At 38.5% G+C, this 14,856-nt stretch overlaps 2 protein-coding genes across 3 annotated transcripts in view; one reads left to right on the top strand and one right to left on the bottom strand.

Annotated features, from left to right (window-relative positions):
• The window catches only part of LOC119556249, a 65,449-nt gene that overhangs the window by 19,302 nt on the left and 31,291 nt on the right, over window positions 1–14,856 (top strand). The window lies entirely within an intron of this gene.
• Window positions 204–1,774, bottom strand: LOC119556251 (larval cuticle protein LCP-17). Its single transcript, XM_037868291.1, has 3 exons — window positions 1,391–1,774; window positions 498–707; window positions 204–420 (listed from the first exon to the last, which is right to left on the bottom strand). The coding sequence occupies exons 1-3, from the start codon at window positions 1,657–1,659 to the stop codon at window positions 306–308; spliced, it is 594 nt and encodes a 197-aa protein (XP_037724219.1). The 5' UTR covers window positions 1,660–1,774; the 3' UTR covers window positions 204–305.

Genomic DNA, 14,856 nt, shown 5'->3' with positions numbered 1-14,856 from the left:
CAACAAGGGCGGTGTCTCGATTTTCCTGGTTTTTCGCTACGAATTTAATATGTATATTATAATATTGGATAGCCAGTTTATTAAAATGTAAATTTTATTGTTTTTAAAAAAGGTCAAACCTTTTAACTCACCAACATAAAGATGTTTATAAACCTTGTATAATGCAAAATAATTTTACTTCGAATACCATTAAAATGCATGAATTGTCGATAATTTCCAAAAAGGCTGCCAATTTATTGGGGTTTACAGTTAAAATTCAGATTATTGGTTGTTAAGAGCTAATCCTTCCATCGAGTATATATCCTTCAATAGTGTCTACGCTGGCGATATCCTGGGGGCAGATATCGGGTAGCTGGGGCAGGAGCTGGGGCATGAGAAGATGCCGATCCACGGTAGCCCCCAGCGCCATAAGAACTGCGTCTGAGTTGAGGAAATATTATTCGATTTTATAGAAACATATAATATTATAGTATTATAGTGGATTTTTAAGATCTCACCCAGCTGGGACAGCGGGCACCGATGGAGAAACGGGCAGATGGGCTCCCTCGGCCTGGAATCCATTCTTATCCGCCTTGTAGTTCACCGTGTACTGCTTGCCATCATCGCCGGTATATGAGTAGGATCCCTGGACACCCAGCGATCCGTGGGGCCATCCTCCGCGGAACTCACCGGTCTCATCGCGATGGATTCCATTGCCAGTGTCAAAGCTGGGAAAATATGGGTTTAGTATTAGGTTTTTCAAATGTAAAATTATTGAAAATATCTAAAATGCTATTCTTTTCGGCATTACTAGTTTATGTATGGAACATCGACATTTTTTCCCTCATTGTCATTAACTTATATACTTTTTCAAAGGGTATACAATTGAGTTAAAATGTACATTTCCATTTTTGAAGCTAATGGTTGGATTGAAGATCAAATATTATTTCTTTTCTAATGCATCTTACATTGTTTTCCTTAGTTTCTATAATCGTTATAATTGGAGAATAGTTCTTTTAACATTCCAATAGATTCAATAAATCTGTGCTTTTCTCTAAAACAAAAATTATATAAATATACGGAAAAAAATAACAAACGTTCTCTGCTTAAAAATTCGTCAGATGCATATTTAAGAAGAAACGTTCTTGATATCAAGAAGACCCTGCTCTTAAGTTTATTTATCAGGATAAAGCGATTTTGAAGAAGTCTAGCAAACCGCTAACGTTACATCATGATTTTGAGAATATGAGATCGAAAAAGGGGTTTTTGAGAACAGGTTTTCTTAAATTTTAGGGTTTTAAAGTGGAATTTAATGGTTCGAGTTTTTTTAAGAGCCTGAATTTGGGGAACTTGCTAATATTGGAACACGTCGACATAGAATATGGTTACAAGACTTAAGTAAAAAGCTTACCCGAAGTTGTAGTTGCCATTGGCGTCGCTCTGGTAGTCGCTCCTCACGATGGGGATCTGGGGCTGCTGCTGCTGGCGCTGGAAGCCAGAGCCGCCGGCGAAGGGGGCTCCTGCGCCAGGACGAGCGTGTCCTTGGCCACTGACGCCGTGGTAGTGCAGCTGACTGGCCTGCGGAGTGGGCAAGTACCGCTGGCTAAGACGACCGGCCAGAACGGCCGAGGAGTAGCCCAAGAGCACAAGGGCAACGGTCAAGAACTGATGTCGCAACATTTTCTCTTTGCTTTCAAGAATCACAGATCACACTTGGTCACTTGCAAAAAACCAAAAAAAAAAAAGAAGATAATGATAGATGATATATGGATGCGAATTCTCGATCTGGGAACGCTCGAATGGCAACTGCTGGCGAATCCGATGGAGCGATTTGGTTTTATAGCCCCTCCATCAAGCACTCACACTCCGACAAACATTCCATGCTCGGTTTTAATTGTTTTCTGTTCAACTTCTTCTTTGCCTTTTTTGCTTGGCTCAGATTTTGAGTTTTTTCTTTGTTTTATTTTGTTTGTGTTTGCTTTGGCCGTTTAATTAGCCAAAGGCAGACGCGACCAGCAAACATTTTTGGAATAGTTTTTTTTTGTCGATCCCCCCAAGGCCCGCCCATTTTTCGTTCTTTTTTTTTGTTTTCGCTTTGGTGGGTGAGACTGTGGTTTCGGTTTTCGGTCTGCAACCCGCTGAGTGGTGCATATTGTTAGTACATGCCACTTGGCACTTGGTCAAAATTCTGCGGCTAAACTAATTATATGTAGCAACAACTGGGCAGAGGGGTCAACCTTTGGGGCTGTCTTTCATACGCCGACATGCTGCAATAGGGACACTTGGGATTTTTCTACAGTATATCGTACTTTTCAGATCAGAAAACCTAATAAATAATGTCTTTAAATTAAAAATATCGTACTAGTTTTTGTCTTGAAATTAAAAGGATTTGAATACATCGCGTTTTTCTTAATACCCACACGACTAAAGAGTCCTTTCGTTAAACTAAATATTTGTTTTTGGCAGACCAAAAAAAAGAAGAGTAACAGATGCAAATTATAAAGATAATCTATTTTGAGAAACATATATTTTTTAAAAAAGGATAAATCATTTAGATCTGTTGTAAATAAATAAATGATCATAGAAATTATATAAAACAAAGGAATTCAGAAAAAGATCTTATTGTAGACCCTATAGTTTGTCGCTTAACAGTTTTCTAATTTTAGGTGTTGAGCAGATCCATGATTCTATTTTTTTCAAGTAATCTAAGATCTCCGCGCCTTTCTGCTATTAAAGGTAGAATCATAAAAAAGATACGATAAATGCAAAGAGAAAAACACTTTTGCGGAGTTCCGGTTCGCGATTCGCTGGCTTGAGTGTTTGGGGCTACCCAAAAATGCCCTCACTCGAGGGCCATTACAACAAAAGTCGCCGCTCGATTCTAACAAAACAACTCAAGGGGCATCAAAGTCGGTTGTGATGATGATGATGATGATGATGCTGATTGGGATCGGTGAATGTTGATGAACAGATGATGATGGGGAAGAGCGGAGACGATTAAGATCTGATGATGTTGTATGGGCCGAAAACGGTAGCAAAGCTTGGCGAAATTCCTCAATGGATTTGTGAATAAGATTTATGACAATTAATAGGTGTTGAAACAGCTGGGGGTATTAGAAGGTTCAAAAGTTCAGGGTTGATGGTCCATGTCGAAATTCAGTGGAACCCAATTAGGTTTCTTATCGATTCATACATTTTTAACAGAATTAGTCAACTATCTTTATTAAACGGAAATATAACCAATTTAACCACGATTTAAGAAATAAATGTTTACTATAACATGACCGGATATAATAAATGGGTTCGAAAACGATGGGGGATCCTAAATGAGTTGATAAGTTCAAGGGTGACCATATATCTTCAGCAACTTCAGCTGAGTCAGTTAAGTTTTACTTTCCTCATTTATTCGCATCGCATTTTCACCCAACAATAAACCCATTCAACTGGGATTAATGGTTAAAAATACTTTTGCAGCATCATCATAAGTCGATAGTGAATTGCAGTTGAACCCGAAAACCGAAATAAAAATACGAATGAAACTGGTTTTCGAGGGGCTTATTATGCTTGTTAGGATTTCCCACCAAAGAATATTGTACAAATTGAATTCTGTCCATATCCGCAATTATGGTGATAATCGCGTCGAATTTGTTATTGTTTGGGGTATTTAATAATGGTTAATAATAAATAACAAGCGCTGCGAAACCATCCATTAATTAATAATAATAAATGATGAACTAATCAAATAAAAGCGTGGAAAGTGAAGCTGCGACGTTAATGATGCTTGAGGGGCAGATCGTTCATTAGTTGGTGCGTGTCGGTTTATTTGTAGCACATGTGTAAGTGTGCCCAGTATGTTGGTAAAGTGCAGCCACACTAAAGGTGAAGTGCAGCCACACTAAAGGTGAAGTACAGCCTCACTTAAGTAATGGGAACCCATTGAACGAACATGGAGTGCAGCCACACTAAAAGCTAAGTACATACAATTGAACGCTTCGCTGGCGCCAAAAAGTGCATAATGCACAGTTAGACGCGACACTCGCTAATGGCTCCTCATTATGTTCCATTAGCGGTGACTGTACCTTGTCCACAGGCCATCCCCCTCTTATTCTCTCCCTGTCTCTCTTTCTAACCCACTGCTTGCCCGCTTCACTCGATAGCTTCATAATTTATGCAGCTTGGCAAAGTTTTCTTGTAAGTCGGTCCGGCTTAAGCTCTTAAGCGGATGTAATGCCAGTCGCAAATGAACTTGTAATTTACAATGCATCTGACACTGACAACTGACAGGTGACTGTACCCAGGTACTCGATGCTTGTACTCGTTTTTTGCAGAGGGATCTTGGTCGGTGCTTTTCAGATTCTTGGCTGAACTTAATCTGGGGTTTTAAAGCAAGTTGGTTATCTTGGATGATGATGGGAGGGATTTGCTAATTATGCCCGTTACTCGTAGAATAAAAGGGTATATTGTATTCGGGGAAAAGTATGTAACAGATAGAAGGAAGCGTCTCATAAAGTATATAAATTCTGGATCAGCATCACTAGCCGAGTCGATATAGCCATGTCCGTCTGAACGCTGTGATCTCAAAAACTATAAGAGCTAGAGGGTTGGGATTTCAGTTTTAGATTCCTTATTTTCGTAAGCAGCGCAAGTTTGTAACGCGAACATGCCACGCCCCCTCCGTCGCCCACAAACCGCCCAAAACTGTGGCTTCTACAGTTTTCATGATAGAACAAAAACTTCAACTGAATTATATTGTTCTCGTCAATACCTATCGATTGACCTAAAAAATGTTGACAAAACGCCCACAAGGCGCCCATAACGCTAAAATCTGTCTGCCGTCCACATAACCATATATCGATATCGGGGGTCTCCATCTCCCTTTTTCCCCCTTAAGCTAAGTAACGGGTATCTGATAGTCGAGGCACTCGAAAATAGTGTTCTTCTTTGTTTTGGTTATGCTTGATATAGCTTTTGCTTAGTTTTCAGCATATATATGTATGTATGAGTATAATTTTAGTAAGAGATGGAAACTAAAAACCTTTTACCTACCAAAAGTTTCTTAAGAAAAGTTTTCTTATAAATTTATACAACAACATTTTTACAACAATTTCGAACTTAAGCAATCGATTGGTAGGTTTATTTTTTGCAGTACTTGCATCTGATTTGCAAAAGGTTTGGCTTATCCCCTTAGAATTCACTCGTCTGTGGCTAATTGAATCATGAATGAAATCCAACTGAAATGTGTTCATCTTTTTACAGTTTTCATTTTCCGGGAAATTTAAGTAATCGCCTTAAAGAAACGAGATGGATGACAAAAAGAAAGAAGTGCGGGGGAAAAGTAAACATTTGCTTAGGCCAAGAGCCTGTTTCACTGCCATCGTTCCCGGCAGGATTCTCGATGCCATCGCGATAAGAACTTCAGTGACGTCGAAAAAAAAGTGGGGAGGGGGGTTGAAAATAGCCTGTCATCGTTCTTATCGCGTTTTTCCTCCTCTTTTGCGTCCTCATCGACTTGTTATTTCCGTTTATGATTTTTCCTTTGAACTTTTCCTGCCATTGCGCAGCAGAAGAATGTCAAATTCAGCTATTTGTTTAATTGAAAATAAAGAACAAGGGCTGCATGGCCCTCATACGGGGCGTTTCCAATTGTTGTGTGTCATTAATTTAAATTAGAGCTTGAAGTCCCGATTTCCATTCCACATCGATTTGCTACTTCACTGGATAAGTTAAATGGGGTTGGAGTTGAAAGTAGGCAGATTATGTGATCAGCTAGATAAAGTAAACTCATGGGGAAGTTGTGAAAATACTCCAGCACACTCCTTGAAATTAAGAGGATTAACTTTAGAACCCCGATTATACCATTTTAATTCAATGAAAATTTTACTTAACATTTGTAAATATATAAAATCATTACAATAAGCCCCATTTTATTGTTATAGACTTAGAAAAAATAAATTTTGGTATTTCATGAGTATCTTTTTCTCTTTAGTCTCTTCCCTTTCTGTTTTTCCTGAATAAGAATTTCCATTACACCATTTTAAAGATTATGCAATTTTAACTAAACACTTGAAAGTACCTAAAATCTTTATAGACGCATTTTCATGGGGCTTAAAAATAATTTTTCCTGAAATCTCATGTATTTAAATAGAGAAGTCTAATAATTTCATAAGAATCTTCCTCAATTTGGTTTCTTCCCTTCCTGGTTTTCTCGTATCTCCCCCCCAAAAGGGAACTTCAACTTTTTGTTCTTATCGCCTTTAGCCTGGCAACAATAACAATTTGTTGCTAATGCACATTGCTGTTTGTTTAACCCACACACACACAAACCACCACCCCCAGCACCTTTTCATATATTCCGCCCCACCCCCCACAAAAGTTGACTTCCCCGTCCATGAATGGCTGTGGGAACACGAGCTAAACTACTCATTAAGCCAACTTTGGCGTTTGTCCATATGAAACTCAAGCGATTTGTTCAGAGTTCAGAGCAAAAAAAGGGGGAGATGAGATGCCTGAAAGTCAGGGGTGGGGCTTTTCAAGGGTGGGGGGTGGATAAGGTTTATCCCCAGTGCTGTGTTTGATTAAGCAATTCCAGGCGGAAATTAAATGGACACGCAAAACAAACTGTGACCGGGAAAAGCTGCTCCAAGGATCACTACCAGTAAACAGGAAAAAAAAGGGTCATCCTGAGGGGAAAAGCGTGAGATGGGCAGCTTTGACCCCCCTGGGTTCGTCTCTATCAAACTTAACTGAGCAGCGCTCAAGTGAGAAGATTAAATCGCCATAAATATTAACTACAGTTGTTTCCCCATTTGGAAAGGGGGGTTTATATGGGTGGTGGGTTGGTCCATGTCCATGGTTCCACCGAAAGGTAAGACAATTCGAAAGCGCTCGCCTTGATTTAGCACCGGAAGGCACGCACACCACGTGCCCCGAGTTCAAGTCCCCTGGAAGCCCCAAAAACCCCCCCACACCATTTTCCCACCTCCGCCCCTGGCAAGTGTACAAATCAAATGATTTATTGGACCACGGTCAGTTGTTGTGGCATGCGAATTTGGAGCATCTCGCGTGAGAGGTCCACCAAATAATTGAAACGTACGTCTGTCAGTCCGGAAAAAATGGGAAAACATGGTTCAAGCTGAGGGATCACTGGGCGGAGACATCCACCTGGTGCGGAAAATTCATTTCCAGGCGTCTGCTAATTGCTGGCGGGGTCAAAGGTGGTTGGGGGAATGCCAGGGTTCTTGATGAATTACTAAGCTCGGATGTAGGGTACAAAAGAAAAGCTACGTCTTTATGTAACCATATCATCTCTTTATATATTATTTTAATAAAAAAATTACTTCGTGCGTCTCAATTGTTGCCATGGGAAATACAGATAAGCAAAATATGGAAAGAATAGAAATTTTTTATTTTAAAAAGTAAAAAAATAATAATTTAGTAACGAAATATACAAATGTGGGACATGAATATAAATGTAAATTTTTTTTATTTAATTTTTATTACTTTGAATGCAATAAAACATATTAAGTTAACCTACGTAATTAGCATGATCTTCTCTGATCTACATACAATTTACATACATATGTATGTGTGTTAAATTATCTTTTGGTCCAAACTAGTTTTCAAATTTGTAATGTAAATGTCTAATATTAAAATATGAGTTCATATTTTCTCGAATGGATCAGAAAGGATGCAAAAACTGTGATGCTGCAAAAATGTGGCAATAGTAATTACATTTTTTCAAAAACTGGTTTCTAGGATAGCAGTTAGCTTTTCCCAACAGATTGCTTTTAAGTTAGATGCAAGTCATTAGGCAATAAAGTTGATGCATAATCACATTTCAACTGATTTCAAGCATCCATCCTAGGCGTCCTTTCCCCGCGACTCCGCCCCCATCCTTTGGCCCAGCTGGCATTCAGGAATCAACCCCATTTTCAGTTAGTTAATTGCCAATATTACACAAGTGCCGCATCCAGAGTTGCCGCGCTGCGCTCTGTAGTATGCTATGCCAGTCGCTCTTTCGATCCTTCGGCTTCGTTCGGGTGTGTTCGGCTTTCTTCGTTTCGATGCGGTCTCTCGAGGGCTTTTCCGCTCTCTCTTTCTCTCTGTCTTTCCGGGCACAGTTGTCGTGGTAAGTTAGTGGTCAACTGGTCTTAAATACATCTATGTTGAAACATAATTTAACATTTTTAAAACTAAGTGGAGTCTTACTTTAATACTCTTTAAGATTCACAAAATTCAAATTTCGATTTATATGTTTAATCTTTAACTACTTGGTTAATTATAAAATGGAGTACAAGAAAATTTTTTTATTTACAAAACAGTAGGTTGTTGTTAAATGAAAAAACAACGTGGTAAAAAGATTTTATACAAGTACATGTACTTTTCGACCGCACTGTGTGAATCAGTTGCGTTGTAGAGTTGCCACTGTGCGCAGACTCTGGAAACCGGCAACGCAGGGTGGGCATCTCTGTTGTTGTCCTTCTCCGGAATCCTTCCCGTTTCCACGTCCATTCTCTCTTGCCCATTCTTTCGCTCTGTTGTGGGTGCCGCCGCACGTGCCGTATTCGCATCCGTGTGCTTGTTGTTATACCTGGTACCCGTGGATTACGGGGGTATATTGTATTCTATTGGTATTGAACTTAGTCCATCTCTAAAGCATATTAATTAAGTTTTTAATTTTAATTTTTGTTTTCCTAAAGTAGTAAAATTTTTTTGTACTTACAGTCCCTTAAAGTTCATTAAATATTTCTTCAGCATTGTCTTCTTTACTCTATTATGGCAGTCCTAGCTGTATAATACTTATTAAATCAATCAATCATTATCAACAAAATCACTTATTTTGTTGCTATAACATTTTTTGATTATTTTAATAGGCTTAAAGTTGGTAAATAAAAACATGGGAAGTAACAATATGTAACTCCTATAACACTTCTATTTGATTGTTTTATTATGTTAAAAAATGGTAAATATAAATATATACATACACATGTGGGAAGTAATTTTTTTCTGAGAATTAAATGCTAATAAAGTAAGTTACATAAATACTTAAAACCATTATCAACCGGGGATATCCATAAAAATAAATTATTAGCGCAGGAACTTGGGTTCGGTTTCGACCCTTTGGTATCACCTAAGTACCCTTCAAAAGTGAGTACCGGGTATTTTCCAAGTTGGAACACCGGTAAAAGCTTTCTCATTTGTTTTGCTTTCTCTCCGGCGCTCTCTCTCGCTTGCGGGGGTTGTTACTTCTCCCACGAAAGAGAGCCTTAGTGGGGAGGCGGGAGAAAGGCGGAGAGAGCAAGAGAGAGTGGCGAGGCGACTTGGCGGCTGTCTGTGGAAGTGCCGTTAGTTCAGCATCAGACTTTGCAACGGACGCAACTGCACGCAAAAAACGCGGGCGTCGTTGTCACGTCGCCGCCGACGGCCCAAAAACATATTAAAACGAACAAAATAACAGTTACTATAAGTGACTCCATTGAAAGAACAATTGCAAGAAAGCACGTACAGACAAATCCAAGACTCAAGCCGCGAAGAGTGATTTAAAAATCAGCCTAAAAACTGCAAAATTGTTGTTCACATTTTTTCTAAATATTTTGTTGTTGTGAGTGAGCAAAACTCTCAGTGTAAAGTCAAAAACACAAACACACACCCACACACACACACATATCAGTGAAAACGAGGAAAGTGTGCTATAGAGGTGAGTGATTTTCTTTTCGCCGAATTCTAGGTACTACCGTTGCCAGCAAAGGTGTTTAATTAATGTTAATTGATAGGCGTAATTTGAGCTGATGTTTTAAGGCGCAAAAAAATGAATAATAATAATAATAGGAGGACAAACACAAACACAAACAAACATGTGCGCAAGTCAACGTCGTAACATTGCGAAATTGATTTTTCATCTAGCGGTACTTTGGTCTCTCTCTGCGAGAGAGAGCGAGTGAGAGTGGGAGAGCGTGAGAGAGTGCTGCCAAACTGTCTGGTAGTCAACCTGTCACGGCAACAACAAAAACAGCGCCTAATCAAAGCGGCGCGTTTTGGCAGCGACTTTTGCCGCTGCTTTCGTCATGACCTTCATGACTCATCGTTTTGGGGGAAGGCCCCTCCATTTTCGCCTCTCTCTCCTTCGTTCGTTCCCTCTCTCTCCCCAGCTCCTTGTTGTTTTTTTTTTGCTCCACTTTGCTCGCCTGCGCATTTAATTAAATTGTCTTTACATATTAGCCGCATCAAATTGGAGCGCCCGTAATTTATAGTTGACCCATTGTGTTTATTAATTGCGCCTCCGTTGCCCACTGTTTTTTGCGTTTTTCTGCTACTTGGCCACACCTTTTGTCCTGTTTTGGTTTTCACGCGTATGTGTTCAAAATGCGCACTTTCCTTAGCTTTACATCATTTACTTCTTTGTGAGAAAACTGTGCAGCATACTTTTAGGAATTTTGGCAGGCTTTATGTTATTAATGTTTATTAAGTTTAGATATTTTTAATGGTAATATTTGGCAATCTCTAACAAATTATTATATAAGTTTTCAGTGTTTTAAAAATACTTTATACTTTTTTAAGACCTAAATACAAAAAAGTATCAAACAAACTTTTTTTCCATTTGTTTCAAATCGCTAAAGACAAAAATTAGACTTTTGAAAGAAAAGATAAGAATTGCCTATTTGGGTTTTTTTGTCCAAACTTTTTGTCGAGATCAGAAATTTTTTTTAGTTTTGCAGTGATAAAATTGTATACAAGCCATCAAAAATTATTACTTTTTTTTGCAAATAAAAACAATAATCACCAAATAACAAAATATTTTTTTTAATATTACATAACTGATTCCTTAAAAATTAAAATGTATATGTAAGAAAAGGTAGCTTATTATCTTACGTATATATTATATTAATGAAAGTAGTGACAAGCTTAAATAAGAATAAGGACATTTTGATAAATGCAAGCTAAGACTCAATTTCTTATATTTAGTTTTGATAAAACTTTGTACATCTAATAATTGGTCAAATTCCAAATTTTTTTAAAATTTCTTTATATATCTTTTTTTCATTGCCTAGTTGCATCAAGAGCTTTTAAAAAACGCCTACTAAATAGCCAATAAAGTTTTTTAATACTTTTTTCGCAAACTTTTGAACAAAAGTTACCAACTTGTTGTATTCATTTTAATTAAGCTTGAGTATTTTAATTCCTAGAACTTTGGTCTGTGCCATGCGAATTGCGCTTAAATGTTTTTATTTTATTTGAACAGTTTTCGCCAGAGGCCAAAAGGAGCGAAAAGCGGGGGTCGACGGCAGTGGTGTCAAGTTTTAAGCCTTTTAATGAGCCTCGAGGTCGGCCGTCAAACTTAATGAAAGAGCGCCAACGAAAAAAATATGCAAATGAATTTTCCAAAAATACCAGGGAAATTGGGGAAAAAGTTTCTTCGTAACGGAGGCGTTGCCGGGATGGATCTCCTTTCATTTTCAAGGGGGGTTTGATGTCAATTCCACAAATAGAGCTCGCAACCCAACAAAAAAAAAAATAAATGTAATCAAAGAGCAAGGGCCATTTTTTTCTGCTGATATCCCTTTACATTTTCTTTCAGACCTAATATTAACAAATGGCTTGGCCATCAATTTGCGGCTTATTTAATGTACAACAATTGCCCCCAAGAAAAAGGCAACTGTCGCATTACTTATGCCAGCCACTGTCAAATTATATAATCCCACTAAAAAGTACGTGTTCCCCGAGAACTTTCCGCATATAAGGACATAAATAATAAATTATTTGATAAAATGAAGGGAGAGATGTACAAGTCGGTGTTTCATGAAGTGATTTTCCGCAATTTTCATGCAGACGTCTGCGGCCCGAGATAAAAAACATTTTAGGCCCAGTCTATTGTTGTCAAAAGGGGGGAGGTACGAAAAATCCGGGATGGGGGCTAAGAGATGAAAATACTTGACAAAAGAAGCAACAGAACAGTCAGAAGCTGCTTAGCGGAGAAGCTTGGACCTGGGACTTCCATCCAGAGGCATACTTTTCTCATTTTACCGATTCCCCGATCCCTTAACTACACAGAAAAAAAGATATATTACAATGATTGATTGGATATAAGATAGTTTAAAGGAATAACTTGATCTTAAGCTGTATCAAAAGATATAAAAAAAAACTTTTGAAATACTATAAAAAATCCTAGGGAGGAACACTCTGTTAAGCTGTGCATATAAATTCTCGTTTGGTCAAAGCTTCTAATACTACAGACTGTTTTACATAAGCTAAACCTTATCCTCCCTTGTAAATTGATATTTTCTTCGTGTGTATCGCTGCCATTTCCTTAGTCAGACGTCGCACTTTTGCGCTAATGATTAATGGCTGTCGTTGTCCTGGAAGTCTTGCTGCTGTCCTCGCCTCCGGCTTTCAAATGCAAAACTCTCGGAGTTTCAAATGTGGCTCCCTTGCAGCCCCAGCCCCATGATTTTGCACCAGCTTTCCCTGCTTTCCGCACTTGTCGATTGCAGCTGTTGCAAATCTCAACAGCCAGTGTTGATAAATGCCAGCGAAGCGTGTTGTGTTGACATTTGTCATGGGTCTTAAGTAACCAGCTTATCGGGTCTCAATCTTGAGGTGTTTCTCCCCTGTCCACCCACTTTTTTGCTTTAGCTTTTGCCTTTTTTCTCTCTCTCTCGTTTTGCTTTTTAGCCCCCTCCTCCACACTGGAGTTAGTGTTGTAAACTGCTTTGTAAGTGTCTGCCATTCATTTGGGTTCATTAGTGGCATTTGCCACCTGACAGCGTTAAAGTGGAAAACTTGCGTCCCAGCGATAAACCAAATGAAAATTGACAAGCTCTCACTCACGTCCACGCGCTGAGTGTTTATATAAATAAACCGGATGACAAATGAAAATTCGAAAGGCAAAGAAAATGGGTGGGAAACGCTAGGGGAATTTTAAAAAGCTTCATCTCATCCTTTGTTCGCTTTTCGGTTGCGAATCCCTTCAAAAAATATCCCTGACAGGTGCCCGAAAGAAAAGGAAGAAGTCAATCGATTGATTAGGCACTCGATTGTCAAAAATAAATGTGGAAGCAGAAGTGGGAGTTGCCCGATTACCTAAAAACAATGATTCATAGAAAAAATAAAAATATATATAAAATAACTGCTAAAGTTATTTAACGGAAAAAGAAAAAGAATTCTATATTATTGCTAAGTAAATAACTTCTTACCTTACAAAATCCATAGAATGCCAGCTATGTGGGGATCAAATGATTCATTGGTTTCGCTAATTATATTACCTTATATCCGACATTAAATTACTTTATGTTAATTAATTAAAGTGACTTTTTGACTAAACAGAGCACGCCTTTGTTTTATTACCCCACAAATACAATGAATCATCATCATCATCATGTTTTTCCGACTGGTGACTAAATAGCTCATTGGCTCAAACAATTATTTCATTAAAGATTAGAGGGTTGCGTAACCATTCGATAGCTGAACGATGACATTTTCTAATTGCTTATTAAATAAGCTGATTAAAATGTGTGAGAATAGGGGAGGGGTTGTGTTTGATGATTTATTGGTGTGGCTCGAAAATGTTATGTATTTAAATTATATTTCAGGTTAATATACATAGGAATCACATATAATTTTTAAAAATTACACTGTTAGAATTTTGATAAATTTTTATATAAATATAGATTTTAATAGTATTTTACACCCAATCTAGACAAGCACCTTCAATATTAACAAGCCTTACACCTGCGAGTCCAAACATATCTGTTACCAACGGTGGCTACACCTTCGCAGGTGTAAATAATTCCCCGCTTAGATAGATGATCTCATCATATATTCAACACTTAATGATATTACATATGTATATTGTGTGAACGTTGGGAACATTACTTTTTCAATTTCAATTACGCACCCTGCGCTCCCCAATGGTTCCAAAAGTAGAAATCTTTCGGCTAATGCCTCCCCAGTGTAATTCGGGGAAATTGCGTTGAAAGGTCGGGTCTCTCGAAAAACTTACTTCATATACCTATATGTGGGAATATATTTGAGAAGGGGGTTGTGGGAGGTGTAGAATAACAACAACAATTGCCGGATATGGTGTGGAATGGTGGGGGTGTAACATGTGTAACAACAAGTGTTAAGTCAAACACCTTTTGTGCCCAGCCCCCCCCCCCCCCCAAAATGCCACTGGCCAGCGCAATTTGTCATTTGGTAAATGAAAGAAAAGAACCGAAAAAGTTGGAGAGGTTTACCTGGGCACTTGCTCTATTAAATATTCACCCCTTTTTCGTTGGGGCCAAAAAAAAAACAAAAAAAAAGAACCCCTCAGCATGTAAGTTTCGTTTATTTGCTGATGTTTACAAATTTTCACGCCAAAATGAAAAAAGTTTTCCTGTTTTCGATAAGGTGAAGTTGTTTTTTGGGTAAAAGTGGGTGTGGAATCATTTTTTTTTTGTTTTTTGGTCGCTTATGCAACCATTGCCATGTGAGACGTGAGTTGTGGCTAAAACTTGTTTTGTTTTCCAGCTCCTTGGCCACTTGTCCTTGTCATGTGTCAAGTGCTGGGGCAGTAAACAACTTGTAGGGGAAAAGTCGGGCTGTGGTGCGGCTTATAGAAATATAGATTGTCCATTAGGTTGGGCCAAACCCTCATAATTTTCCGTTTCCCCATTTGCCAGTTGCCATTCGCCATTTCCGTTGACCATTGACAGTAATGAGTCGGGGGTCTCCTGACATCGCCTAAAAGCTGGCAACAGTTTGCCCAAATTGCTTATTTATGCCATGTGCCACGTCTGTCTGCCGATGTGTATGTGACCCATGTCGTTCAATGTTCGCATATACCCAGTAATCGGAGAACCAGAGACCTGGGATATGTGGTTTTAATGATAATGCTGAAGA

This window comes from Drosophila subpulchrella, chromosome X, assembly GCF_014743375.2.
Source record: "Drosophila subpulchrella strain 33 F10 #4 breed RU33 chromosome X, RU_Dsub_v1.1 Primary Assembly, whole genome shotgun sequence".
Lineage (NCBI taxonomy): Eukaryota > Metazoa > Arthropoda > Insecta > Diptera > Drosophilidae > Drosophila > Drosophila subpulchrella.
The sequence above is the reverse complement of the archived record's forward strand: the minus strand, read 5'-3'. Positions and strand labels throughout refer to the sequence as shown.

Coding starts and splice junctions, on each gene's coding strand:
- LOC119556251 (XM_037868291.1), bottom strand. CDS start 1,659: ATGTTGCGACATCAGTTCTTGACCGTTGCCCTTGTGCTCTTGGGCTAC. Junction 708..1,390: donor AATGGCAACTACAACTTCGG/GTAAGCTTTTTA, acceptor ATATTTTCCCAG/CTTTGACACTGGCAATGGAA. Junction 421..497: donor GTGCCCGCTGTCCCAGCTGG/GTGAGATCTTAA, acceptor TCCTCAACTCAG/ACGCAGTTCTTATGGCGCTG.